Here is a 26,772-nt window from a genome sequence, read left to right on the forward strand (position 1 = left end):
TCTGGCATTGAGATTTTAGGTCCTGAAATTGTTGGCATGTTGAATTTTGGTCCTTTCATCTTTCCACTAGGGCTTTTGATGTCAATGTCTGCTCCTTTAATGTCCACTTCAGGGGCTTTGACATCAATGTCACCTTTTGGAAGACTGACATCAACATCTGGCCCTTCCATTTTTGGACCTTCACCACCAAAGGATGGCATTTTGAACTTTGGCATTTTTAATCCTCCTTTGGGACCTTCGATATCAACATCTGGCCCTTCAATTTCAATTTTAGGTCCTGAAATTGTTGGCATGTTGAATTTTGGTCCTTTGATCTTTCCACTAGGGCTTTTGATGTCAACATCTGTTCCTTTGATGTCCATCTCAGGGGCTTTAATATCAATGTCAGCTTGAGGAAGATTGACATCAACATCTGGCCCTTCCACTTTTGGACCTTTAAACCCGAAGGATGGCATTTTGAACTTTGGCATTTTAAATCCTCCTGTGCTGCCCTCAATATCAACATCTGGTCCTTCAATGCCAACCTGGGGACCTTTTATGTCACCCTCAACTTCTGGAACTGACACGTCCACATCACCTTTTCGTTTTGGACCTTTCAGATTGAAATCCATATCTGGCATTGAGATTTTAGGACCTGAAATTTTTGGCATGTTAAGTTTTGGTCCTTTGATCTTTCCATGAGAACTCTCAATATCGATGTTTGGTCCTTTAACATTCAATTCAGGGGCTGGAATATCAATGTCAGCTTTAGGAAGATTGACATCAACATCTGGCCCTTCCACTTTTGGACCTTTAAACCCGAATGATGGCATATTGAACTTTGGCATTTTAAATCCCCCTGTGCTGCCCTCAATATCAACATCTGGTCCTTCAATGTCAACCTGGGGACCTTTTAGGTCACCCTCAATTCTTGGAACAGACACATCCACATCACCTTTCAGTTTTGGACCCTTCAGATTGAAATCCACATCTGGCATTGAGATTTTAGGTCCTGAAATTGTTGGCATGTTGAATTTTGGTCCTTTCATCTTTCCACTAGGGCTTTTGATGTCAACGTCTGCTCCTTTAATGTCCACTTCAGGGGCTTTGACATCAATGTCACCTTTAGGAAGACTGACATCAACATCTGGCCCTTCCATTTTTGGACCTTCACCACCAAAGGATGGCATTTTGAACTTTGGCATTTTAAGTCCTCCTTTGGGACCTTCAATATCAACATCTGGAATGTCAAGCTTGGGAGCTTTGATGTCACCCTCAACTTCTGGAACTGACACGTCCACATCACCTTTCAGTTTTGGACCTTTCAGATTGAAATCCATATCTGGCATTGAGATTTTAGGTCCTGAAATTGTTGGCATGTTGAATTTTGGTCCTTTCATCTTACCACGAGAACTCTCAACATCAACATCCACTTCAGGGGCTTTGACATCAATGTTTCCTGTCGGAAGACTGACATCAACATCTGGCCCTTCCATTTTTGGACCTTTAACCCCGAAGGATGGCACTTTGAACTTTGGCATTTTAAATCCTCCTCTGATGCCCTCATGATTGGGACCTTCGATATCAACATTTGGCCCTTCAGTTTCAAGCTTGGTAACTTTCATGTCAGCCTCTGCTTTTGGAACTGACACATCCATGTCACCTTTCAGTTTTGGACCCTTCAGATTGAAATCCACATCTGGCATTGAGAGTTTAGGTCCTGAAATTTTTGGCATGTGGAATTTTGGTCCTTTGATCTTGCCACCTGGGCTTTTGATATCAATGGCTGGTCCTTTTATATCCCCTTCAGGGGCTTTAATATCAATGTCAGCTGTAGGATGACGGACATCAGCATCTGGTCCTTCCACCTTTGGACCTTCAAAACCGAAAGATGGCATTTTGAATTTTGGCATTTTTAATCCTTTTTTGGGACCTTCGATATCGACATCTGGTCCTTCAATTTCAAGCTTGGTAACTTTCATGTCACTCTCTGCTTTTGGAACTGACACATCCATGTCACCTTTCAGTTTTGGACCCTTCAGATTGAAATCCACATCTGGCATTGAGAGTTTAGGTCCTGAAATTTTTGGCATGTGGAATTTTGGTCCTTTGATCTTGCCACCCGGGCTTTTGATATCAATGGCTGGTCCTTTTATATTCCCTTCAGGGGCTTTAATATCAATGTCGGCTTTAGGAAGACTGACATCAACATCTGGCCCTTCCACTTTTGGACCTTTAACCCCGAAGGATGGCATTTTGAACTTTGGCATTTTAAATCCTCCTGTGTTGCCCTCAATATCAACATCTGGTCCTTCAATGTCAACCTGGGGACCTTTTGGGTCACCCTCAATTCTTGGAACTGACACATCCATATCACCTTTCAGTTTTGGACCCTTCAGATTGAAATCCACATCTGGCATTGAGATTTTAGGACCTGAAATTGTTGGCATGTTGAATTTTGGTCCTTTGATCTTTCCACTGGGGCCTTTGATGTCAACGTCTGTTCCTTTGATGTCCATCTCAGGGGCTTTAATATCAATGTCAGCTTTAGGAAGATTGACATCAACATCTGGCCCTTCCACTTTTGGACCTTTACCACTGAAGGATGGCATTTTGATTGTTGGCATTTTAAATCCTCCTTTGATGCCCTCAGTTTCAAGATCTGGTCCTTCAATGTCAATCTTGCCAGGTTTTATTTCACCCTCAACTTCTGGAACTGACACGTCCACATCACCTTTCAGTTTTGGACCTTTCAGATTGAAATCCACATCTGGCATTGAGATTTTAGGACCTGAAATTTTTGGCATGTTAAGTTTTGGTCCTTTGATCTTGCCATGAGAACTCTCAATATCGATGTCTGATCCTTTAACATTCAATTCAGGGGCTGGAATATCAATGTCAGCTTTAGGAAGATTGACATCAACATCTGGTCCTTCCACTTTTGGACCTTTAATCCCGAATGATGGCATTTTGAACTTTGGCATTTTAAATCCTCCTGTGCTGCCCTCAATATCAACATCTGGTCCTTCAATGCCAACCTGGGGACCTTTTATGTCACCCTCAACTTCTGGAATTGACACGTCCACATCACCTTTCAGTTTTGGACCCTTCAGATTGAAATCCACATCTGGCATTGAGATTTTTGGTCCTGAAATTTTTGGCATGTTGAATTTTGGTCCTTTCATCTTTCCACTGGGGCCTTTGATGTCAATGTCTGTTCCTTTAATGTCCACTTCAGGGGCTTTAATATCAATGTCAGCTTCAGGAAGATTGACATCAACATCTGGCCCTTCCACTTTTGGACCTTTACCACTGAAGGATGGCATTTTGATCGTTGGCATTTTAAATCCTCCTTTGATGCCCTCAGTTTCAACATCTGGTCCTTCAATGTCAATCTTGCCAGGTTTTATTTCACCCTCAACTTCTGGAACTGACACGTCCACATCACCTTTCAGTTTTGGACCTTTCAGATTGAAATCCACATCTGGCATTGAGATTTTAGGACCTGAAATTTTTGGCATGTTAAGTTTTGGTCCTTTGATCTTGCCATGAGAACTCTCAATATCGATGTCTGATCCTTTAACATTCAATTCAGGGGCTGGAATATCAATGTCAGCTTTAGGAAGATTGACATCAACATCTGGTCCGTCCACTTTTGGACCTTTAATCCCGAATGATGGCATTTTGAACTTTGGCATTTTAAATCCTCCTGTGCTACCCTCAATATCAATATCTGGTCCTTCAATGTCAACCTGGGGACCTTTTATGTCACCCTCAACTTCTGGAATTGACACGTCCACATCACCTTTCAGTTTTGGACCCTTCAGATTGAAATCCACATCTGGCATTGAGATTTTTGGTCCTGAAATTGTTGGCATGTTGAATTTTGGTCCTTTGATCTTTCCACTGGGGCCTTTGATGTCAATGTCTGGTCCTTTAATGTCCACTTCAGGGGCTTTAATATCAATGTCAGCTTTAGGAAGATTGACATCAACATCTGGCCCTTCCACTTTTGGACCTTTACCACTGAAGGATGGCATTTTGATTGTTGGCATTTTAAATCCTCCTTTCATGCCCTCAGTTTCAAGATCTGGTCCTTCAATGTCAATCTTGCCAGGTTTTATGTCACCCTCAACTTCTGGAACTGACACGTCCACATCACCTTTCAGTTTTGGACCTTTCAGATTGAAATCCACATCTGGCATTGAGATTTTTGGTCCTGAAATTCTTGGCATGTTGAATTTTGGTCCTTTGATCTTTCCACTGGGGCCTTTGATGTCAATGTCTGTTCCTTTAATGTCCATCTCAGGGGCTTTAATATCAATGTCAGCTTTAGGAAGATTGACATCAACATCTGGCCCTTCCACTTTTGGACCTTTACCACTGAAGGATGGCATTTTGATCGTTGGCATTTTAAATCCTCCTTTGATGCCCTCAGTTTCAAGATCTGGTCCTTCAATGTCAATCTTGCCAGGTTTTATGTCACCCTCAACTTCTGGAACTGACACGTCCACATCACCTTTCAGTTTTGGACCCTTCAGATTGAAATCCACATTTGGCATTGAGATTTTAGGACCTGAAATTTTTGGCATGTTAAGTTTTGGTCCTTTGATCTTGCCATGAGAACTCTCAATATCGATGTCTGATCCTTTAACATTCAATCCAGGGGCTGGAATATCAATGTCAGCTTTAGGAAGACTGACATCAACATCTGGCCCTTCCACTTTTGGACCTTTAATCCCAAAGGATGGCATACTGAACTTTGGCATTTTAAATCCTCCTGTGCTGCCCTCAATATCAACATCTGGTCCTTCAATGCCAACCTGGGGACCTTTTAGGTCACCCTCAATTCTTGGAACTGACACATCCACATCACCTTTCAGTTTTGGACCTTTCAGATTGAAATCCACATCTGGCATTGAGATTTTTGGTCCTGAAATTGTTGGCATGTTGAATTTTGGTCCTTTCATCTTTCCACTAGGGCTTTTGATGTCAACGTCTGTTCCTTTAATGTCCATCTCAGGGGCTTTAATATCAATGTCAGCTTTAGGAAGATTGACATCAACATCTGGCCCTTCCACTTTTGGACCTTTACCACTGAAGGATGGCATTTTGATTGTTGGCATTTTAAATCCTCCTTTGATGCCCTCAGTTTCAACATCTGGTCCTTCAATGTCAATCTTTCCAGGTTTTATGTCACCCTCAACTTCTGGAACTGACATGTCCACATCACCTTTCAGTTTTGGACCTTTCAGATTGAAATCCACATCTGGCATTGAGATTTTAGGACCTGAAATTTTTGGCATGTTAAGTTTTGGTCCTTTGATTTTGCCATGAGAACTCTCAATATCGATGTCTGATCCTTTAACATTCAATTCAGGGGCTGGAATATCAATGTCAGCTTTAGGAAGACTGACATCAACATCTGGCCCTTCCACTTTTGGACCTTTCAACCCGAAGGATGGCATTTTGAACTTTGGCATTTTAAATCCTCCTGTGCTGCCCTCAATATCAACATCTGGTCCTTCAATGCCAACGTGGGGACCTTTTGGGTCCCCCTCAACTTCTGGAATTGACACATCCACATCACCTTTCAGTTTTGGACCTTTCAGATTGAAATCCACATCTGGCATGGAGATTTTTGGTCCTGAAATTGTTGGCATGTTGAATTTTGGTCCTTTGATCTTTCCACTGGGGCCTTTGATGTCAATGTCTGTTCCTTTAATGTCCATCTCAGGGGCTTTAATATCAATGTCAGTTTTAGGAAGATTGACATCAACATTTGGCCCTTCCACTTTTGGACCTTTAACACTGAAGGATGGCATTTTGATCGTTGGCATTTTAAATCCTCCTTTGATGCCCTCAGTTTCAAGATCTGGTCCTTCAATGTCAATCTTGCCAGGTTTTATGTCACCCTCAACTTCTGGAACTGACACGTCCACATCACCTTTCAGTTTTGGACCTTTCAGATTGAAATCCACATCTGGCATTGAGATTTTAGGACCTGAAATTTTTGGCATGTTAAGTTTTGGTCCTTTGATCTTGCCATGAGAACTCTCAATATCGATGTCTGATCCTTTAACATTCAATTCAGGGGCTGGAATATCAATGTCAACTTTAGGAAGACTGACATCAACATCTGGCCCTTCCACTTTTGGACCTTTAACTCCAAAGGATGGCACTTTGATCTTTGGCATTTTAAATCCTCCTGACCTGCCCTCAATATCAACATCTGGTCCTTCAATGTCAACCTGGGGACCTTTTATGTCACCCTTGACTTCTGGAACTGACACATCCACATCACCTTTCAGTTTTGGACCCTTCAGATTGAAATCCACATCTGGCATTGAGATTTTAGGTCCTGAAATTTTTGGTATGGAGAATTTTGGTCCTTTCATCTTTCCACTGGGGCCTTTGATGTCAATGTCTGTTCCTTTAATGTCCATCTCAGGGGCTTTAATATCAATGTCAGTTTTAGGAAGATTGACATCAACATCTGGCCCTTCCACTTTTGGACCTTTACCACTGAAGGATGGCATTTTGATCGTTGGCATTTTAAATCCTCCTTTGATGCCCTCAGTTTCAACATCTGGTCCTTCAATGTCAATCTTGCCAGGTTTAATTTCACCCTCAACTTCTGGAACTGACACGTCCACATCACCTTTCAGTTTTGGACCTTTCAGATTGAAATCCACATCTGGCATTGAGATTTTAGGACCTGAAATTTTTGGCATGTTAAGTTTTGGTCCTTTGATCTTGCCATGAGAACTCTCAATATCGATGTCTGATCCTTTAACATTCAATTCAGGGGCTGGAATATCAATGTCAGCTTTAGGAAGACTGACATCAACATCTGGTCCTTCCACTTTTGGACCTTTAATCCCGAAGAATGGCATTTTGAACTTTGGCATTTTAAATCCTCCTGTGCTGCCCTCAATATCAAGATCTGGTCCTTCAATGCCGACCTGGGGACCTTTTGGGTCACCCTCAATTCTTGGAACTGACACATCCACGTCACCTTTCAGTTTTGGACCTTTCAGACTGAAATCCACATCTGGCATTGAGATTTTTGGTCCTGAAATTGTTGGCATGTTGAATTTCGGTCCTTTGATCTTTCCACTGGGGTCTTTGATGTCAATGTCCGTTCCTTTAATGTCCATCTCAGGGGCTTTAATATCAATGTTAGCTTTAGGAAGATTGACATCAACATCTGGCCCTTCCACTTTTGGACCTTTACCACTGAAGGATGGCATTTTGATCGTTGGCATTTTAAATCCTCCTTTGATGCCCTCAGTTTCAAGATCTGGTCCTTCAATGTCAATCTTGCCAGGTTTTATGTCACCCTCAACTTCTGGAACTGACGCATCCACATCACCTTTCAGTTTTGGACCTTTCAGATTGAAGTCCACATCTGGCATTGAGATTTTAGGTCCTGAAATTTTTGGTATGGAGAATTTTGGTCCTTTGATCTTACCATGAGAACTCTCAATATCGATGTCTGATCCTTTAACATTCAATTCAGGGGCTGGAATATCAATGTCAGCTTTAGGAAGATTGACATCAACATCTGGCCCTTCCACTTTTGGACCTTTACCTCCAAAGGATGGCATTTTGATCTTTGGCATTTTAAATCCTCCTGACCTGCCCTCAATATCAACATCTGGTCCTTCAATGTCAACCTGGGGACCTTTTGGGTCACCCTCAATTCTTGGAACTGACACATCCACGTCACCTTTCAGTTTTGGACCTTTCAGATTGAAATCCACATCTGGCATTGAGATTTTCGGTCCTGAAATTGTTGGCATGTTGAATTTTGGTCCTTTGATCTTTCCACTGGGGTCTTTGATGTCAATGTCTGTTCCTTTAATGTCCATCTCAGGGGCTTTAATATCAATGTCAGCTTTAGGAAGATTGACATCAACATCTGGCTCTTCCACTTTTGGGCCTTTACCACTGAAGGATGGCATTTTGATCGTTGGCATTTTAAATCCTCCTTTGATGCCCTCAGTTTCAACATCTGGTCCTTCAATGTCAATCTTGCCAGGTTTTATGTCACCCTCAACTTCTGGAACTGACACATCCACATCACCTTTCAGTTTTGGACCTTTCAGATTGAAGTCCACATCTGGCATTGAGATTTTAGGTCCTGAAATTTTTGGTATGGAGAATTTTGGTCCTTTGATCTTACCATGAGAACTCTCAATACCGATGTCTGATCCTTCAACATTCAATTCAGGGGCTGGAATATCAATGTCAGCTTTAGGAAGATTGACATCAACATCTGGCCCTTCCACTTTTGGACCTTTAACTCCAAAGGATGGCACTTTGATCTTTGGCATTTTAAATCCTCCTGACCTGCCCTCAATGTCAACATCTGGTCCTTCAATGTCAACCTGGGGACCTTTTATGTCACCCTCGACTTCTGGAACTGACACATCCACATCACCTTTCAGTTTTGGACCTTTCAGATTGAAATCCACATCTGGCATTGAGATTTTAGGTCCTGAAATTTTTGGTATGGAGAATTTTGGTCCTTTGATCTTACCATGAGAACTCTCAATATCGATGTCTGATCCTTTAACATTCAATTCAGGGGCTTGAATATCAATGTCAGCTTTAGGAAGATTGACATCAACATCTGGCCCTTCCACTTTTGGACCTTTACCTCCAAAGGATGGCACTTTGATCTTTGGCATTTTAAATCCTCCTGACCTGCCCTCAGTTTCAACATCTGGTCCTTCAATGTCAATCTTGCCAGGTTTTATGTCACCCTCAACTTCTGGAACTGACACGTCCACATCACCTTTCAGTTTTGGACCTTTCAGATTGAAGTCCACATCTGGCATTGAGATTTTAGGTCCTGAAATTTTTGGTATGGAGAATTTTGGTCCTTTGATCTTACCATGAGAACTCTCAATATCGATGTCTGATCCTTCAACATTCAATTCAGGGGCTGGAATATCAATGTCAGCTTTAGGAAGATTGACATCAACATCTGGCCCTTCCACTTTTGGACCTTTAACTCCAAAGGATGGCACTTTGATCTTTGGCATTTTAAATCCTCCTGACCTGCCCTCAATATCAACATCTGGTCCTTCAATGTCAACCTGGGGACCTTTTATGTCACCCTCGACTTCTGGAACTGACACATCCACATCACCTTTCAGTTTTGGACCTTTCAGATTGAAGTCCACATCTGGCATTGAGATTTTAGGTCCTGAAAGTTTTGGTATGGAGAATTTTGGTCCTTTGATATTACCATGAGAACTCTCAATATCGATGTCTGATCCTTTAACATTCAATTCAGGGGCTGGAATATCAATGTCAGCTTTAGGAAGATTGACATCAACATCTGGCCCTTCCACTTTTGGACCTTTACCTCCAAAGGATGGCACTTTGATCTTTGGCATTTTAAATCCTCCTGACCTGCCCTCAATATCAACATCTGGTCCTTCAATGTCAATCTTGCCAGGTTTTATGTCACCCTCAACTTCTGGAATTGACACATCCACATCACCTTTCAGTTTTGGACCTTTCAGATTGAAGTCCACATCTGGCATTGAGATTTTAGGTCCTGAAAGTTTTGGTATGGAGAATTTTGGTCCTTTGATATTACCATGAGAACTCTCAATATCGATGTCTGATCCTTTAACATTCAATTCAGGGGCTGGAATATCAATGTCAGCTTTAGGAAGATTGACATCAACATCTGGCCCTTCCACTTTTGGACCTTTACCTCCAAAGGATGGCACTTTGATCTTTGGCATTTTAAATCCTCCTGACCTGCCCTCAATATCAACATCTGGTCCTTCAATGTCAATCTTGCCAGGTTTTATGTCACCCTCAACTTCTGGAATTGACACATCCACATCACCTTTCAGTTTTGGACCTTTCAGATTGAAGTCCACATCTGGCATTGAGATTTTAGGTCCTGAAATTTTTGGTATGGAGAATTTTGGTCCTTTGATCTTACCATGAGAACTCTCAATATCGATGTCTGATCCTTTAACATTCAATTCAGGGGCTAGAATATCAATGTCAGCTTTAGGAAGATTGACATCAACATCTGGCCCTTCCACTTTTGGACCTTTAACTCCAAAGGATGGCACTTTGATCTTTGGCATTTTAAATCCTCCTTCACCATCTTCAGTATCAACATCTCCTTCAATGTCAAGCTGGGAAGCTTTTTTGTCACCCTCCACTGTTGTAACTGAGTCATCAACATGTACTTTCATTTTTGGACCTTTCAGACTTACATCGCCGTCTGGCAGTCTCGGTCTTGATGTGGATGGATGATCAAACTTGGGTCCTTTGAGTTTTGCATCAAGGCCTTTAACATCAATTTCTGGTGCTTGAATGTCAACTCCAGGTGCCCTGATATCAATGTTTGCTTCTGCAAGATTAATGTCAGCAGTTGGACCTTCCAATTTTGGACCTTTTTTGTTAACAGAAGGTATTTTTGGCATTTTAAATCCACCCTCGGTACCTTCACTGTCAACTTCTGGACCTTTCATGTCAGCTGAAACATTTGGCATCTTGATTTTCGGTCCTTTGAGTGTTGTTTTGGATTTTTCAATGTCAGCATCAGGTTTTTTAATGTCAACATTAGGTGCTTTGACATCAGTGTTAGCTTTGGGTAAATTCATGTCAATATTGGAACTTTTTGCCTTTGGACCTTTGATGTCAAATGATGGGATTTTAATTTTAGGCATTTTAAATTCATCTTTCTGGTCCTCGATCTTAACATCTGGCCCTTCAACGTCCACCTTTGAAGCTTTTGTACCTCCTTCAATTTTTGAATGAGATATTTTAAATCCACCTTTCTGTTCTTCACTGTCAACACCTAGTCCCTTAATATTCACCTCCTTTTTGTCTGTTTCAACCTTTGGCACTGATGCATCTATATCTCCTGCCATTCTTGGCTCTTCAAGTTTGAAATTCACATCTGGCATCTTTGGTCCTCTTGCATTACAGCTTTCAACATCAGTTTCAGGTGTTGTTTCACTAATTTTATTTTCAGGAATATCCACATCTGCACCCTTGAACTTTTGACCAAATGATGACATTTTGATTTTTGATTCACCTTGAGGTCCCTTAAAGCCAATGTCTACTTTGGGAGCTTTTGTGTCCACATCTGGGCTCTCTACATTAACTTTAGAAGTTTTCATGTCAAACTGAGCTGCTTTGACATTGACTGTTGTTGAGGGGATTGTGAACTTCTGTCCTTTCATTTCTACATCAGGACTCCTACCATGAACTCCTGGTGATTTAATGTCAGCTTTAGGTGCTGTCGTGTCAGTATTGGGCTTTGAAAGTTTTAGATCAATGTCTTGGTCCTCCTCTGTTGGAACATTAGTTGCTGCATAGGGACCTGTCATGTTTATTTGTGCTCCCTTAATATCAACATTAAGACCTTTTGAGTCTCCCTTGATCTTGGGAAGGGACCCAGATTGCACAGTATACATTGGTCCCTTTAGTTTTATGTCTGTGCTTTCAACAGTAGCTTCTGTTGTTCGAATATCAACCTTAGGAGCTTTAACATCAACATTTTGTTCCTTGGACCCAAATGATGACATCTTTATATGAGACATTTTCAAATCTCCTTCTTTCCTGTCAGTGTTTACAGATAGACCTTGACTGTCCACTTTGGGTGCTAATATTTCTTTATCAGCCTTTGACACTGTTGTATCAAGATTTTCGACTATCTTAGAACCCTTCATGCTTACATCTTTGTCTGGCCCAGATAAAGAGGGAATTTTAACCTCCATTTTGTATTTGCTATCACTCTTTGGTACGTTGACTTGGATGTTAGAGTTAATTTCAGGTTCTTTGAAGTCACTTTCACCTTCTGGAAGTTTTACACTGACAACTGATCCTTCAGTGTTAGCACTGGGACCTTTGATCTGCATATCTGTACCTTTGATGCCCAACTCTGATGTATGAATCTCTCCATGTGTCACAGGTAGTGAAATGTCGGCATCAGCACAGATTCCAGATGCTTTCAATTCTCCCTTTGTGCTTGGCAAGTCAACATCTTTGTCACCTTTCGGCTTAGAACCTGTGATGTTGACATCCATACCTGTCACTGAAATCTTGCCTGGTCCTGAGGAAAATCCTGAGCCAACATTTCCTAATGTGATTGTGGTTCTACCTAACCTGCTACCTCTCAGTTCAGTGTCACTGTCCATGGGACCTCCACTAAGTCTGACGTTTGGAGTATCACTACTACCTGATCCCTTTGTCTGTGGGTGACTGCTGGTGATTTTAGAAATATTCACTTTTTTCATATCACCTAAGTTAGTGTTCGAACTTCCCACTTGTGTTTTATCCATGGTTGTACTTGAAATCTGCATGCCTTTTTCTGGTATAGACAGGCTAATTGGCCCTCCGTTTTCATCAGTTGAGGCTATGTCTGCACTTCCCAAACCTGCTATTGTAACATGCCTACTGCCAGTGTGTGTGCTGTCTCTAAGTGTCATGCTTGTTTCTGAAACCTGAAGACTTCCATCTCCTAGCTCCCCACTCCCTCGTGACATTGCAGTGCCGTCCTGGCCTTCACTGAGTTTTAAGCCAACATTAGGCCCTTTAAATTGGACATCTGTACTTCTTTCTTTTCCCTCTCTTATGAATGTGGTGGTGTGAACTCCCCCACTGCCCCAGCGGGTCTCTGTGGAGCTAACCTTTGGCCCAGTGTAAGTTACATTACTCAACTCAAAAACTCCCTCTTCTGCTCCCGCTTTACCTGAGGGGCTACCATGTGAGATTCTTATACGAGGAGAGCCATCTCCAGATTCATGCCTTCGCCCCTTGAAGTCTGGGCTTGAAAGTTCAAGTTGCTCACTTATGCCACTCGGCATATCCACTGTGTAGGTAGTGATACGGCGAGTGACGGTAGTGATTGTGCTGCCATCGCTGCTCGTGCTGCTATGCCGTTCTGTGCGAACATCTACTCCCTCTGCAAGGTCTTCAGACTTCAGCCTTGGTTTAATCTTTTTGTGTATATTCTCTTATAGTCTTCATCATCCCCACTCTGTTTATTGAAAAACAGGTAAAAAAAAAACACAACATGAAAATGTTAGTACACTATATATTCTCCTGTAGCTTCCCTACAAACAAATCTGTTGTCCTAATAGTTTAAACAGGAAACTTACAAGAATGATGTCTGGACTGGAACCTCCAAAACGGGTCTTCCCTTCCCATGTCAGGGTGCCTATTGGTGAACGACATGGTGTGCTCAACGGTGAGTAGCAAGGGGATTTGTCTCCTTTGTTTTGTAGTTTCAGTCCAACTTTGTGTCGGTTCAGTGTCTTCAGTAGCTCTGCTGTTTCTTCTGAGCTCATATTATCAAAGTAGATAGTGGCTCCCACTATCTGGTCACCTATAAATTAAGTATAGAGAGCAGTTAAGTTTAGTCAGCGTCTGGGTGAGTCAAATCTTACTTCATTTTTGATGAAAGATGCTGATTACCTTCATATACTTTTCCAGACCGTGCTGCAGGTGACTCTCCCTTCACCTCCTTAACATAGATCTCTCCTCCTGTCTGTTCAATGGTCAAGCCAGTTTTGTCTGGACCCTCCCAGTCAGGAAATAGCACTTCCCTGGTGTCCTCCTCTTCAGCCATCTGTAATCAAAATCATACAAACAATGGGTTTCATTGAAATAGCTCAAGGTCGTTGACAAGAAGTCACTATAAAAAGAACTATGGTCTTAACTTTATATAATACCTTGTTTTTGCTTCTCTGTTTTTCAGCCCTGGTGTGATGGAGACTCTGTCTTATTGTTTTCCTGTTTATAAAAAAAAAAGAAAAGATAATAAGCATGAAAAGAAAATCAGTCCGGGAGGTACTTTGTTCTAGACAGTATGTTATTCTTTCCTCATTAAAAGAATTTCAATAACTGTCTACATGAAATATTTACAGACCCCGCTGTTTAAGTAGTCTGGCCTATAGCACCTAGAAGTGAACACTAGATGGCATTAAAACTCTTTCAGACAACACATCTTCTGCTGCCCTGAACACCAAACTATGAGCTCCATCCCTCCAGGATGCTTTGTTTTGGAAATTTGGTTGAAGTCAGACCACACCTCGCCCTGAGGAAAGCTGCCCGATCCTGTGCCTACACCCCAGCTCCAAAGTCAATAGAAAGAACATTTATGATTGACGTTGCCCTGCTTTGTGAAAACACCCACAGAATTGCAGAAATATATATTAATGTTGTTGTCTCTTATTAATATGAACATCCACAAACAGTAGTCTTTTACTGAAACAAGTACATATTTGTACATGTGTACAGAAAATGCATATCAAATGTCTTTTTCAACGAGACAGCTATGCATACCAGTTTCACTAGAGGTTAAACATTTGATTTAAGTGAATTTTTGACCACGACTCAACTTCGTGATGAAGTAGTAACACATACCGTACTGATTGGATGTGGTCATTACACTTAAATATGTTATCATACAATTTCCAATCCCATACGCAACAATTATGCAACAATTCACCATATTTCTACCAGCTCATATCAAGCCGATTGAAATCCCCAATTGCTTGTTCTACAACTGTCTGTCTGTGCTCTGCAGTAAGCACATTTGCAAAAAAAAAAGGTAGTAATAATAAGGTGTGTATACATCATTCCCAGACATGCCTCTTCAAACACGCTGAATAGCCATACTCACTGTCCTCTTTGAAACAGACATCACATTGTTTCCTCGATGCCAAACTCTCCGCATCCCACCCACTGAATTACCCAAAGCCGTCTAAACCACGTGTCTCTATTCACTCTGTTTTAATACTGCATTCATTCAGTTAACGGTGACTTTTTCTCATGTATGCACATGCATCAGGAGCCTTTTAGGATACATTAAGATACATCCACAACACCTCCAACTTCAGCATAAACAAACTACTCTTCCTACCACCTGAACAGCAGGTTAAAGGTTCAGTGCACAAAACAACAAATCAGTGGCCGTTTGACAGAAAGTAAGTAAATATTAGTGACAGCAGCAGTACTTGAAATACTTTTTTATTTGCTTGTAATCACCCAAAACAAATGGCAAAACCCTAGCCATGGGTGGCTCAAAAGAAACAGGATGTGAATCATTGTGGTGGTTGCCTGCCTGTGTCTTTATGAGGGAAGCTACCAACCAGAGCCCAGCTTGGAAAGTGGATAAGACATGCAAACTCAAAAGCTCCCTCATTACGTCTAACATGTCACTGGAGACAAATCAAGAAATAATTTTCTGAGGGTCGAATACATTGTAATGGTCGCAGTTTAAAAGCTGGATTCCTATGTGATTTAAAACACCTATTTAAGGTGTGAACAAATCTTCTTGGGGAAGTTATAGCTGAGAAAATGTTTATATTTATATTAATCTGCCAAAATATTATCAGTCTCTGAAAAAAATACTAAATAACGCACACACACTTGCTTATATTTTTCGTGCTATTTTTCACCACTGTAAATAACATAATTACGCCAGTAAGCCACATATCCCTTCCTCATTCGCTGTAATTGCCACACTGTTCTGCATGATAACAAGCTGCTGGAAACAAGATAAAGGCAAAGATAAAGGCACAGCTGTTTCAAAAGGATCGGTAGCACTCATCACCCACTCATCAACCATCTGCCACTCTTGCCTCACTGCCAATATACAGTATTTTAAACAGATGAGAAAGTTAGAGAGGAAAAAAAAACAAGACAGATGTCTGACATAGTTTGCTATGTTAAACAAAACATAAACAAATTTTGGTTTTGTGTGCATCTATGAGATTATGTGAGTGAGACAGAGACCTGTTTGGCCCCTGACAAAACTGTATTTCAGCAATAGGAAGTGTTGTTTTGACAGATTATCATTTTTTTATATATATTACCACCTTATGGCTAGAAGATCCCCGGTTTGCATCCCGGCCTGAATCTGGTATCTTTCTGCATAAAGTTTGCATGTTCTCTCAGTGCATGTGTGGGGTTTTTTCCAGGTACTCCGGCTTCCTCCCACAGTCTCTAAATTGTCCGTGGGTGTGAATGTGAGTGAGTTTGTTTGTCTCTATATGTAGCCCTGTGATAGACTGGTGACCTGTCCAGGGTGTCTCCTGCCTTCACACTAAGTCAGCTGAGATATGCTCCAGCCCCTCTGCGACCCTAATGAGGATGAAGTGCTGTATTGATAATGGATGGGTGGATGTTGCCAGACTGCCTCAGTGCATACAGTAGCAATAACTAGATTGGCTACAGTGAATTTATGAGACATGAGACACATATCAAAAACATTGTGAACTTTCTAGCAGATGTGTATGGTCATAAAAGAACAAACATTTCGTAAAAGTTAGCAGGGCTAGAAATCATTAAGAAAGAGACAGTTTGGAATCCATAGTGATCTACAAACTGGTCTTTCAAGTTTGTTGGACTCCATCCAAGGACATACAACCAAGCAATGCAGCAATTAAACAAGTCAATAGACTGGTTCTGTGTGAATGCGAATACTGGAAAATGCTTGCAATGTTTTGAGGCAATATTAAACCCTCTCTCTAAAATGGACTTTTGCAGACTCCCAGGACTGAATACCACAAGCTAGGACAAATGAGAGTGACAAGACAAGAGACCAGAAAATGTTTATGCCAAAGATGACGACAACCACTTGCAGGCATCTACAACCTGATCCTCTCATTCTTTCTCTCTCTTTCCTTCTACCCCTCTCTATCTCATTGTCTCTATTAGCGTGACATGACTAAAGATTGAAACATGAATCTATTAAGACCTCAAGTCACAACATTATATGCATCAGTTACAGCTGTATTGTGTAAGTATGGAGGGAAACGGACAAAGCTGTTTGTGATGTGAAAGACCCAATTAACTTCACTCAGGTGAACTAAGTTACAATATTTTAATTCTAAGACAATTTTTACTGAAGCAAAAGGGATTTGCATTTTATCCAAGGGTTATGAAGTGGCTAATTTTACACATCCACATCTTCTTTTCATTCAGTCAGTAAAAACAGACAAAAATAGCTGGCAAACATTTCACATGATCTTGGTTCTGTCACTTTAGTCCTTTCTCAGAGATCTAGTAAAGAACTATTCAGTATGTGAGAGGGTGGTAGTGAAAATGCAGCACTTTAGCTCTCAAAAAATGTACACATTATTGTTTGCTGGATTACAAATTTAGAAAAAAATGTCTCAGAGAAGTAAGGAAAAGCCAACTTCCATTTGAGAGAATAATTTTCTTTATAATTTCTCCCTCTCTCATTCAAAGGCACAGTCTCAGGACTCTTTTATATTCTCTCTCTTTGCCTTCCCTTCCTGTCCATTGATTTATTTTCATGCATAACTGCATATAATTAATGCATGTTTAAAGATTTAAACATTCCCTCCTACATTTAACTTTCACACTGAGTCTTTCCACAAGTAACTACTTGGACAGTTTTGACATATTTGCAGCAGGCTGCAGGGAGGAGCTGAGGCTTGAAGTAATATAGAAGGGCAGGAAAGAAGATAGTGAGAAGGAGGGACATTGAGAAAAGAGGAAATAACAAATATATGAAAGGGAAAGGGATGGCTATGAAACTGTTTTGTGGAATGTTAACCTGCAAGTAAATAATGAAGAATTTAAATGTCGGATTATCACAAGACTCTCAGCTAAGCTTATAACACTACACTGTGCATAGGAAAACTTTACATTTTCTGTTTTCTTAGATAACTAAACTCTGTCTCAGTTATTTCTGTATCTTAATGTAGCATAAGCTATACTTATAATCCGAAAAGATCAAATGATTAGATGTGGAATGTGCTATAAACAGATGCTCAATAAATACGCTTTTGTTCTTGCAATCATACGACAGGCAAACTGTCTGACTCAAAGTGCTCAGACGACATGACAATCTTCTACTCTTCAGCTCTTTCGCTTTCATTTCTTTGACACACCTGAGTCTGATAACACATATTAATTATTGAATTTGATTAAAGATGTCATCAAAACACTGTGTTAGCAAAAATGCAAACATAATGAGAAAAAGCTTTGAAGGAAAACATGGAAGCAAGGAGAAAATGAGGGTAAGGGTGACAGATGAGCTTGACTGTCTATCGTGTTTTATTATGGCCTGGTATGTGTGTTGGGAAAAGGGGGCGTGGGGACAGGCAGCCAGACAAAAGCGTGGAATCACAGAGCATTTCTGGACACAGCTCTTTTTCCCTGTCATTGGCCTTCAGAGGCTGCAGAAAGTTTGGGTTTTACATCATCTTTTTCTGCGCCCTTTTCCCTCCACTCAAAAGAAATGAGGGACTCTACAGCTGCAGACTGCAAATAGTTAAAACAGCATGAGTTCGGCAGGCTTTTGACAAGGTTGTTTCATAAGAAAGGGAAAGGGACTTGAGTCAAACAGGTGGTCGCTGGGGGAGGAAGGAGGGGTGCAAATAGAAGGCACAGGGAGCAGAAGCAGCCAAGTGTCAGGTTTCCACAAGGCAGGCCTTTCACAGCTGAATGGCGAAGGCATGACCTTCCAGGTTCAAAGCAGGCTTCGCAACAAACATTCCAGCAGAGGTTTGGCATCTAGCCCCATAATAGATCGCTGTTCTAAGGTGACACTGACTGGATGGTCTTGAGTGGAGTCATGGGTAGCAAGAAACCCAGTTTCCTTCTCTTTATTCAACCAGTGACAGATGTAGCGTGTTGATCTTTTGCATTATGCTTAAGGGCACTTACCTTGGATTGCTCAAGCAAAGCCAAGGGTTTCAGTTTGATGCTTTTGTTCTTGTATTCTTGACTTCTGTTGACAAAAAAAAAACAGAAACAGGGTCAGATATTTACTTAATATGATTAGAAAAAGCATTTGATTTAATTAAGCTTCATTAGACTTTCAAAAAAGTCTGTCCTGAATTCTACACGGTGTCCTCTAATGCAATAACACACCGTAACTCAGTCACATGCTCAACAGATAACGAAAGTCTTTCCCCACACACAGGCCACTGTTGCATTAACAGGTGTATCCACATATGATACACAAACCATAAATACAGTTGTTACACTGAGGATTTACTGTTATTTTGTGCACATGCTCAATGGGCCTTTCATGACCAATCACAGCCTTCAGAGACTTTAATAATTAACCAGCCAAGTGGTAGCAGTACTGACCCTGGTGAGCAATTATGCAAAACTCCCTTAAAGTAAATAAATCCAGCTACTTGCTCGGTGTGGTTTTCACCTCTGCAGAAAAGAAGATGGACAGACAACAACCCAGAATCTAATTCAGTTTGCAAAAGCCTAAAATTTAAAGCTAAGACAAGCATATCTGGTTCTAGAGGAATTCAAAAAGGGCATGTACTCTTAAATAATGCTTGTGAATTATTCTGTTCTCGTGTCATTGCTCAAGAGATAACCAGAGATAGGCAGTCATATATTGTAGTTATAATTTGGATTCTGTCTCATTCTGTATGCCAAGCTAATCTTATTTCTACCAGCTGTAACTAGCCCAATATCTCACAGGTCTTATGAGGATTATTGTGTCAACCTACCGGCACATTGTGAAACAAAGCCTTCTCTTTGTCAGTCCCTGTACAAACAGAACCAGACTTGGTGTGTGTACAGACAGGCATCTACTGGTAGGAACATGTCCCTATGAAAAATTCTTCTTAGACAAGCTTTCAACCCCATCATTAACTTCCCCTTCCCCAATACCCTGTGTCCAATAAACTAAACTGCTCATTACTTTGGTGAAAATTATGCCAAATAACAGTGTTTGTTTGACAGAAACCACTTCCAAACAGTCAGCTTTAAAAAACAAAACAAAAAACTGTGTGATGTAATAGACAGAAAGTGAGTGTTTGTTAATATTACTAACTGGCAAAGCTTGTGAAACACTTTTGTTTTGCCCAAGAACACATTGTTTTTGTCTTTTTCTGTGGGTCTTATACTAATAAATAGCTGGCATGTATCCCTGAGATGAATGCCAGTCAGTATGTGGCTGTCATTATGTTTGTGTAGGGGAGACACAGCAGCTGTGTACACGCTAACTCATACTCTTGTCACAGAGACGTTTTAATCAGACTGCCATGTCACGAGTCATTCAGGTGCAGGCTGATTGATATTTTCAAAGGTACAAGTAGCAATCTAAAGTTAATATGGGATAGAGTTTGCCTTGATCTGATGCTCCGAGCGAGGTTAGATTAAGGGTATGTGAAATCTGTAAAAGGTCATATAGCTATAGTAGCTGTATAGTAGCTTGTCCATTACAATCAGAATCAGAATCAGAATCACTTTATTCATCCCCGAAGGGAAATTACAATGACCATTTGAAAATTAACAAACTCAAAAGATAAGAACTAGGCTGCCCAACCGTCTGCAACTAATACCTCTGTGGGACCACACGTGTAAAAAAACATAAATATGCAGGAATTTCAGAAAGGGTAAATGTGGTCATGAACAGTGGGGAAAGCGAATAAAAACATGGCATGAGAGTAGAAACACCACACCACAGTCTACGATACAGATCGCATCACTCTGCCTCTTTGCTTTGCTTACGGAGGGAGCAGCTCAGTGCACAGCCCCACCCAGGCCTCCAGTCACACACATTCCTTGATAGAGCCATCAGGCCAGCTGGAAGGGAGCCCGGCCTCTCCCCACAATGACTAACTCCAAAGAAATGTCCTCTTTCTCTCTGACTCTCTCTCTAGCTTCATTCTGTGCTGCCCACCCTGCACCCTGCAGTCAGTCCACCACAGCCCCTCACCTCCAGGTTCAGCCCAAACAAACAAGCAACAACAGCACACTTGGTCAGATATGCAAATTTAACGCCACCCTGAAACGTGCAATCTCAAATGAACGATTAAGAGGTGACACTGGAGACTTGCAAATTTTGACAGGTTCCACTTATGTTTTCCATATGACCTTTATCAGCACAATCGTCATTCACATCATCATTTTAGCTGGCTTGACTTGTGCGTTTGGATGATGAAACAGCACTCCCTCCATCTATTTCATCTACGCTCCAGGCCTTATCCGTTCTCTTGTAATTTCAGGGAACATATCTGGACTGTTTGACTGTCATAGTTTGTAATAAAGTAGGTCACAGCACAATGGAAACTGATCAAAGTTGACTGCCAAAATCTAATCAATTTGGTGAACAGAAAAGAGGAACAGCGTGACAATGATTATGGCTCAGTCGTAAGTATATCAGTGGTGCTGGTGAGTGACAAGATTTGATTATGAAGCAAATAAAAAGACCTCAGTGCAGAAAGGCAAAGAGGGAGAGAGGAGTAGTGACCAAATCATTTTTGTTGTCAAAACAGAATAGACTCCCTGTTCCCTTTGCTGTATTGTAGTTTGACACAGCAAGTACAACAAACACAAAATGAGACGCAACAAGCCCCAGCCTTCAGCCTTGGGAAAAAAAAGCCTTAAAAAAGCAGATAGGACATGCAAGTGTGACACATATGAAAGGAATGAACGCCAAAATAAATGGCTCTTTTCTGCACTCCATAGTCCACATAGCCCTGAACCAAACCACAAGTCCTGCATAAGACCAAAGCCTGCCCACTGACGCCAACTTGGCCTGCTGCTGATTAAACCATTGTGACTTTGGCAGGAGTCATGCACTGAATGGAAAAACTGAAGAAAACCCTTTAAATCCTCTTCTCCTTTTTACGAGATCACAAACAAGGCCAGGGGTTTTGTGAAAAGCGCATTTCAGCAATGCCTTGATTTTCATGCATTTTATTTTTTAAGCCTCATTTCAAAATGACAATAACAGAAAAGTATGTATGTATACAGTATGAGATGGTTCATACCAGACAACTCATGGCTTCTGTTGTGACTTATTTTTATCTATTACACCCCTAGAAAAGGAAAAATGTAAGAATCCTCTCTCAAGGGTGCTTCAGTTTTATTTTTCCATATGTGCAAAGAGAGTTTTAAAGGGAGTTTTTTCCTTCTTTCTTAGGAACAGCATTATGAACTTTTGCAGTCAGAAGCCTGTGAAACCCACAAAAATCTATGCAAAATTGTGCTATACAAAAAAATTGGTGCGGCATTTGAAAAAACAGAGGTGATATTTCTACACAAATGAAACAAATTATCTTTGCTGTTCTAATCTGAAATGAGAAGTGATCCTGGGCTGGTGCCCACGGACAGTTTTAGAGCCAGAAACATTGAGCAACTGACAAAGCAATAGATGGGATGAAGAGAAGCACCAACACGTTTCTACTGCACAGATATTGAATATTTCAGTTGAAAATGCAAATTTAGAACTGGCCTAACTAGTTAAGCCAATGAGTATTAAAGAGGAGAGCAAGTTTTGCATAGCTATATATCAGAGGAGCCATTCTGACATCTCTAGAAACCTTATATAGTTCAAGCCATGTAACTGCACTGCTCAGTTTTATTTGGAAATTTATTCAGGTTTTGTTTTTGTCTTCCACAGCTGCTGTTTGAACAAGAGCAAATGCAAGTCCATTCATGGAGCAGGAGACAAGAAGGTTAAAAGGAGGGCTAGATGGCAACCATAGCAGCAGAATGTATGTACAGACATAAATGCTTCCTTTGCGGTACAACAAGAAGTGTAAGCTGAGCATAAGGAAAAGGAATTCATGCTTAGTATTTAGATCACACCAGAGCAGTGCAGAGTTGTTTAGAGCAAGAGAGAGTGTTGGATGGTGAGGAGTGTCATCCTTGACTATCCTGAACCAGATAAAGAAAACCTAAACAAAGCTGAATATATTTCTAAATTTACATTCCAATCCCTGCTGCCCAAATAGAATTTTCCTAACAGATGCTGCATGTCATTCCTTGCACAGGGCAGGAGGATAGTTTTTCTAGGGAGTTGGGGTGCAGGTTGAACAGTAAGGGGCAGTAAGGCAGGTAGACTGTGCAGTACAGCATCAGTTATTTAAGGTTTATTGATTTTGGATGGTTCCCTGCAGCAGATGTTTGGAGGAGCGGTGGTGCAAGTTATTGGCTTATCAGAAAAAAATGCTTCCCACCCTTTCTGAGTTCAGTGCTTGCAAAAGTTCCACCAAGTTTGAGCTACAATAAACAAGTCTGAATTCCTCACACGTGCATGGGTGTGACTTCGAGAGGTGTGACTTTGTGATGACTATCTCATCAAAACGGGTCGAATTGCAATTTCTCAACAACAAGGCGAGCAACACTAATGATAGGCACACCGCAGAGAGCACTGAGAGCATGATGAAACATTCCAAACCAGCACTGGATGGGTGAGAAGGGTGTGGCAGCTGGGTGGATTGCCTAGAAAAACTAAAATCACACACTACGGTAAAGTCTTTATTTGAAATTCAACTTCCTCAACTGGAACTTTCATGAATCTACAAATATTCTATTGTTTAACTTAAACAATATCTAGGTTCTTCAGTGAGCAGCTGGAATTTAATAATGTCTGAGAGCCCAGTTTTGCTTCGAAATGAATGCCAAGTGTGAAAATAATGACCTACAGTTTGATTGCAATCGCCCTCTCTTTTGTCAGCTTATTCAGCCTCCCTCATATTCACCCTCCAACCCACACCGTCCCTCCTTCCAACCACCAACTCAACAAGCCCACGAGGAAACGGCAGAGGAAGTGTGCTAGAGACCAGTTTCCTTACGTTTCACACTGGCACGTATGGGTAACACCGCTCCTCTCATCAGTGCTGCCAATCAAAAGTGCAAGAATACACGAAGGCTCTGAAGTGAGCACTGTGAAAAATACCTTAACACAGTCAGGTCAAGCTCCAAACAGTCATGAGGCATGTTTCTTTCTTTAGCCAACTGAAAATGCTGTTTGCCACATGGGTGACAAGTGCAACAAAACCAGAGAGTGAGTAAATGTCTGCTGTGATGACTGAGCAAAATTTGACCTACAGAGCTTCTTCAGAATTTCCCGGTGTGTCTTTTTTTGGAATTCCACATGGCTTACATTACTGCAGGTGACAACATAATGTAGGCTCTGTGCTGCTGCATTGGTAGACAGGGTGAGTATTTAGACAAACAGCATCCGCCCCAGGCCAAGATGAGGTTCTGTTAACTGACGAGCATTTCAGCTGCAGGCGGCGAGGAGCAGCGGTTGAAATGTAAGTCACACTCCATGTTTATTATGTCTGTATACGTCCACATGCAGGAACACATGTAATTTTATACTTCACGCCATATTGTCAGTAAAAACATGGATTTTTGAAATTCTAAAAATGCTTGACATTCTATAGCAAACAGCAACCCGCCATCCAAAGACCTTTCAGCCCCATGTCACTTTTTGGCTGTTAAGGCAGTTTGCGTCATTATTAATCACCTTGACAGGGGCAATTTGAGAAATGCTAGATATTTACAACAGTGAGGCAGTCAAAGTGGGTTAAGTGTGCATTGTTTAAAAAAAACTGTACAGAGTAAAGTAAAAAAACAAGTCTTCCAAACACTCCTCTGAACTGACTTTTGGGTGTGGCAGGAGGGAGCAGTGGAGGACAGGCAAACGGCACACAGTGAAATCTGACTTCCAACTGCTATTCAACAAAGGATTATATCTGATCTTTTCTATCTGCTTTTCGCTCAACTTAATCACACGCATCACCTCAAACTCAGATCAGACCACGAATAACATTTCTGGTTTGAAGCACACCTGAAAGGATGCCGTTTAGGCGTTAAACATACAAGAGGCAGAAAAATCCCTCAACTTGAGTGTTTCTGAAACGTGTTTTTCCTCTTTCTTCAAATGTGCAAAACTTTAGCTCCCCTCTATGCCTCAAACCTGGTTTCAATTAGCTTGTCTTTCCAAACCACTACATTCCATTACTCCCCTCCTCACCCCCGCCCCGCCCATCCCCCCTCACTAACTCACTCTCTCTCCCCGTCTTCCTCCCTTCTTCTCCCCCCACACACCCTGGCCACACGCCCAGGTTATGAGACCAAAAAAAAGAGAGAAAGAAATCTCTCTTTGCCCACGACTTTAAAAAGTAAGTCATAAAAGACATGCATGCCTCAGAACCAAGCAGGCAGGGAGAGTTTTCAGCTTTCTGTTATGCAACACAAACTTCACATCCACATTCCATGAAGGAAGTTTGCATTAAAAATGTACATGAGATGATATTTTCATTGTTCCATATGACTTACAATCATACAGCAGCCAACAACACAGTGAAGACACAAAGAAAAAAAGTCTTGCTCAATACTTTTCATTTGGCCAGCACCTCCTTGAAGTCCCATGAAGGGCTTTAGGATTCACTTGGAGGGACTCACAGCGACAACCGTCTGCAGTGTGTATGGGTTTTTTTTTTTTTCCCTGACTGTGTAAAGGGTGTGCCTCTGTGAGGAGACAGCGAAGCAAGAGAGGAGGGAGGAAAAAAGAACGAGGGAGGAGGGAGGTGAAGGAGAGGGATCCACACCCAGCCTCGTTCCTGCGAGCTCTCATAGAGATGTACTTTTACTTTTTAAACTTCTCTGTCTGAGCAAAAGGGCTGATAAGAGAAACACCCGAAAGATAACAACAAACAAATCCTGACGACGTCGTCATCTCTCTTCCTCTTCCAATTAGCTTTCATTTTGTGTGTGGAATATTCCTATCCCATAAAACAGCTCGTTATCTCAAAGACAATGGATTCGTGTATCACTCACATTGCACGACAGTGAAATCGCAACACAAATAGTGATTTTCTGAAGTGTCACCTCTTATTGCTAAAGAGCCTATAATCATATCAAGGTGCCTTAAATCTATCCTAGTAAGCTGATTCCACGCTTACATGCATCTATAATAACAACCTTTGTCAAAGGAAAAGTGAAGTGCGCAACTCCAGTCAAGTCCTCTGCATTCATGTGGCTGCGGGTACACACCCACTTCTCATGCCTTGCACTATATTAAGCAAGTGAATAAAAAAAATATGATTTCAGCACAAAATCACCGCCACGTTACACCTACATAGAAAGAACACAAGTAACAATAGAGTCTTCATATAGAACTTCCCTGTTGTAAAACTTCCCCTTAGGAAAAAAGACCTGGGATACCACAAGAGATAAGCACAAGTGATAAAATAGGAGAAAAGTCACAGCAGTCTCACCCCTGATACACACAATCACTACAAGGCCCTCTTGCTAAATTAAAGGAATGTTGGACAGATAACTTTTGCAACTTAGTTGTGTAAACTTTGCCCAAGTTGTTACAAGGGATTTGTCATTTTCTAGCACAGTTGAGTCTAAGCAAAAGACAGCTGGCAAAGTTCAGAAAAACATTTCTTTTTAAACAAAGAAAACAGTCACATCAGTTTAAGAGAAGAAAAATGCGCATCTTTACCTGTGCGCAGCTTTTGCGCATGAGAAGCCTCACACGAGCTTGAGCATCCTTGAAAACGTGTCCTCTCCCCTTCTCCTCAGCCCAAGAAAAGCACTTTCACACTGTCACAACTTCGCAGTCTGTTAGGATTCTGTCACGATCAAGCAGATTTCCAGGGCGTTTTCTCCCCCTTCTCTCCCTCCCTCCTCTGCTCTGAGTTGATTTAAACCTCTTTTTTTTTTTTCTGTGTGGCTGCTCCTCTGGGCTGAGCAGAGTGGTTGGACAGGGAGTTGGGTAGGGCTCCTGGTTTGCAGAGGGGAGTGCAGGGGAGGGGACCTGGGCGAGGGAGTGGTCCTCAGCAGCCATGGGACCACCCACTGCTTTACATAGAGGGCTCCAATGACATGCTACAGGAAAAGTAAGTTGTGCTAAAGAGAAGAAAAAGTTTTTAAATTTGCACCGTGTACAGGTTAATGGCAACTACATTTCTCATTCAAAAAGTAACAGTAGTTAATAGTTTTAAAACAGCTTTTCTTCAAACACACATAAACAATTTAAGT

The 26,772-nt window shown here is 41.3% G+C and overlaps 1 protein-coding gene across 1 annotated transcript; it reads right to left on the reverse strand.

The window, feature by feature from the left end:
* Nucleotides 1-12,823: 12,823 nt before the first annotated feature.
* Nucleotides 12,824-26,490, reverse strand: LOC110948780 (neuroblast differentiation-associated protein AHNAK-like). The gene is made up of 6 exons (XM_051954383.1): nt 26,234-26,490; nt 18,676-18,739; nt 13,704-13,764; nt 13,447-13,600; nt 13,131-13,357; nt 12,824-13,009 (listed from the first exon to the last, which is right to left on the reverse strand). The coding sequence occupies exons 4-6, from the start codon at nt 13,598-13,600 to the stop codon at nt 12,953-12,955; spliced, it is 438 nt and encodes a 145-aa protein (XP_051810343.1). The 5' UTR covers nt 13,704-13,764; nt 18,676-18,739; nt 26,234-26,490; the 3' UTR covers nt 12,824-12,952.
* Between the last annotated feature and the right edge of the window lie 282 nt (nt 26,491-26,772).

This window comes from Acanthochromis polyacanthus, chromosome 10 (genome assembly GCF_021347895.1).
Source record: "Acanthochromis polyacanthus isolate Apoly-LR-REF ecotype Palm Island chromosome 10, KAUST_Apoly_ChrSc, whole genome shotgun sequence".
NCBI lineage: Eukaryota > Metazoa > Chordata > Actinopteri > Pomacentridae > Acanthochromis > Acanthochromis polyacanthus.

Excerpts from the sequence above, each read along its gene's own strand:
- LOC110948780 (XM_051954383.1), bottom strand. The coding sequence starts at position 13,600 with ATGGCTGAAGAGGAGGACACCAGGGAAGTGCTATTTCCTGACTGGGAG. Across the intron at positions 13,358-13,446 it reads GTCTGGAAAAGTATATGAAG|GTGACCAGATAGTGGGAGCC; the intron begins GTAATCAGCATC and ends CTTAATTTATAG. Across the intron at positions 13,010-13,130 it reads CCAGTCCAGACATCATTCTT|AGTGGGGATGATGAAGACTA; the intron begins GTAAGTTTCCTG and ends TTCAATAAACAG.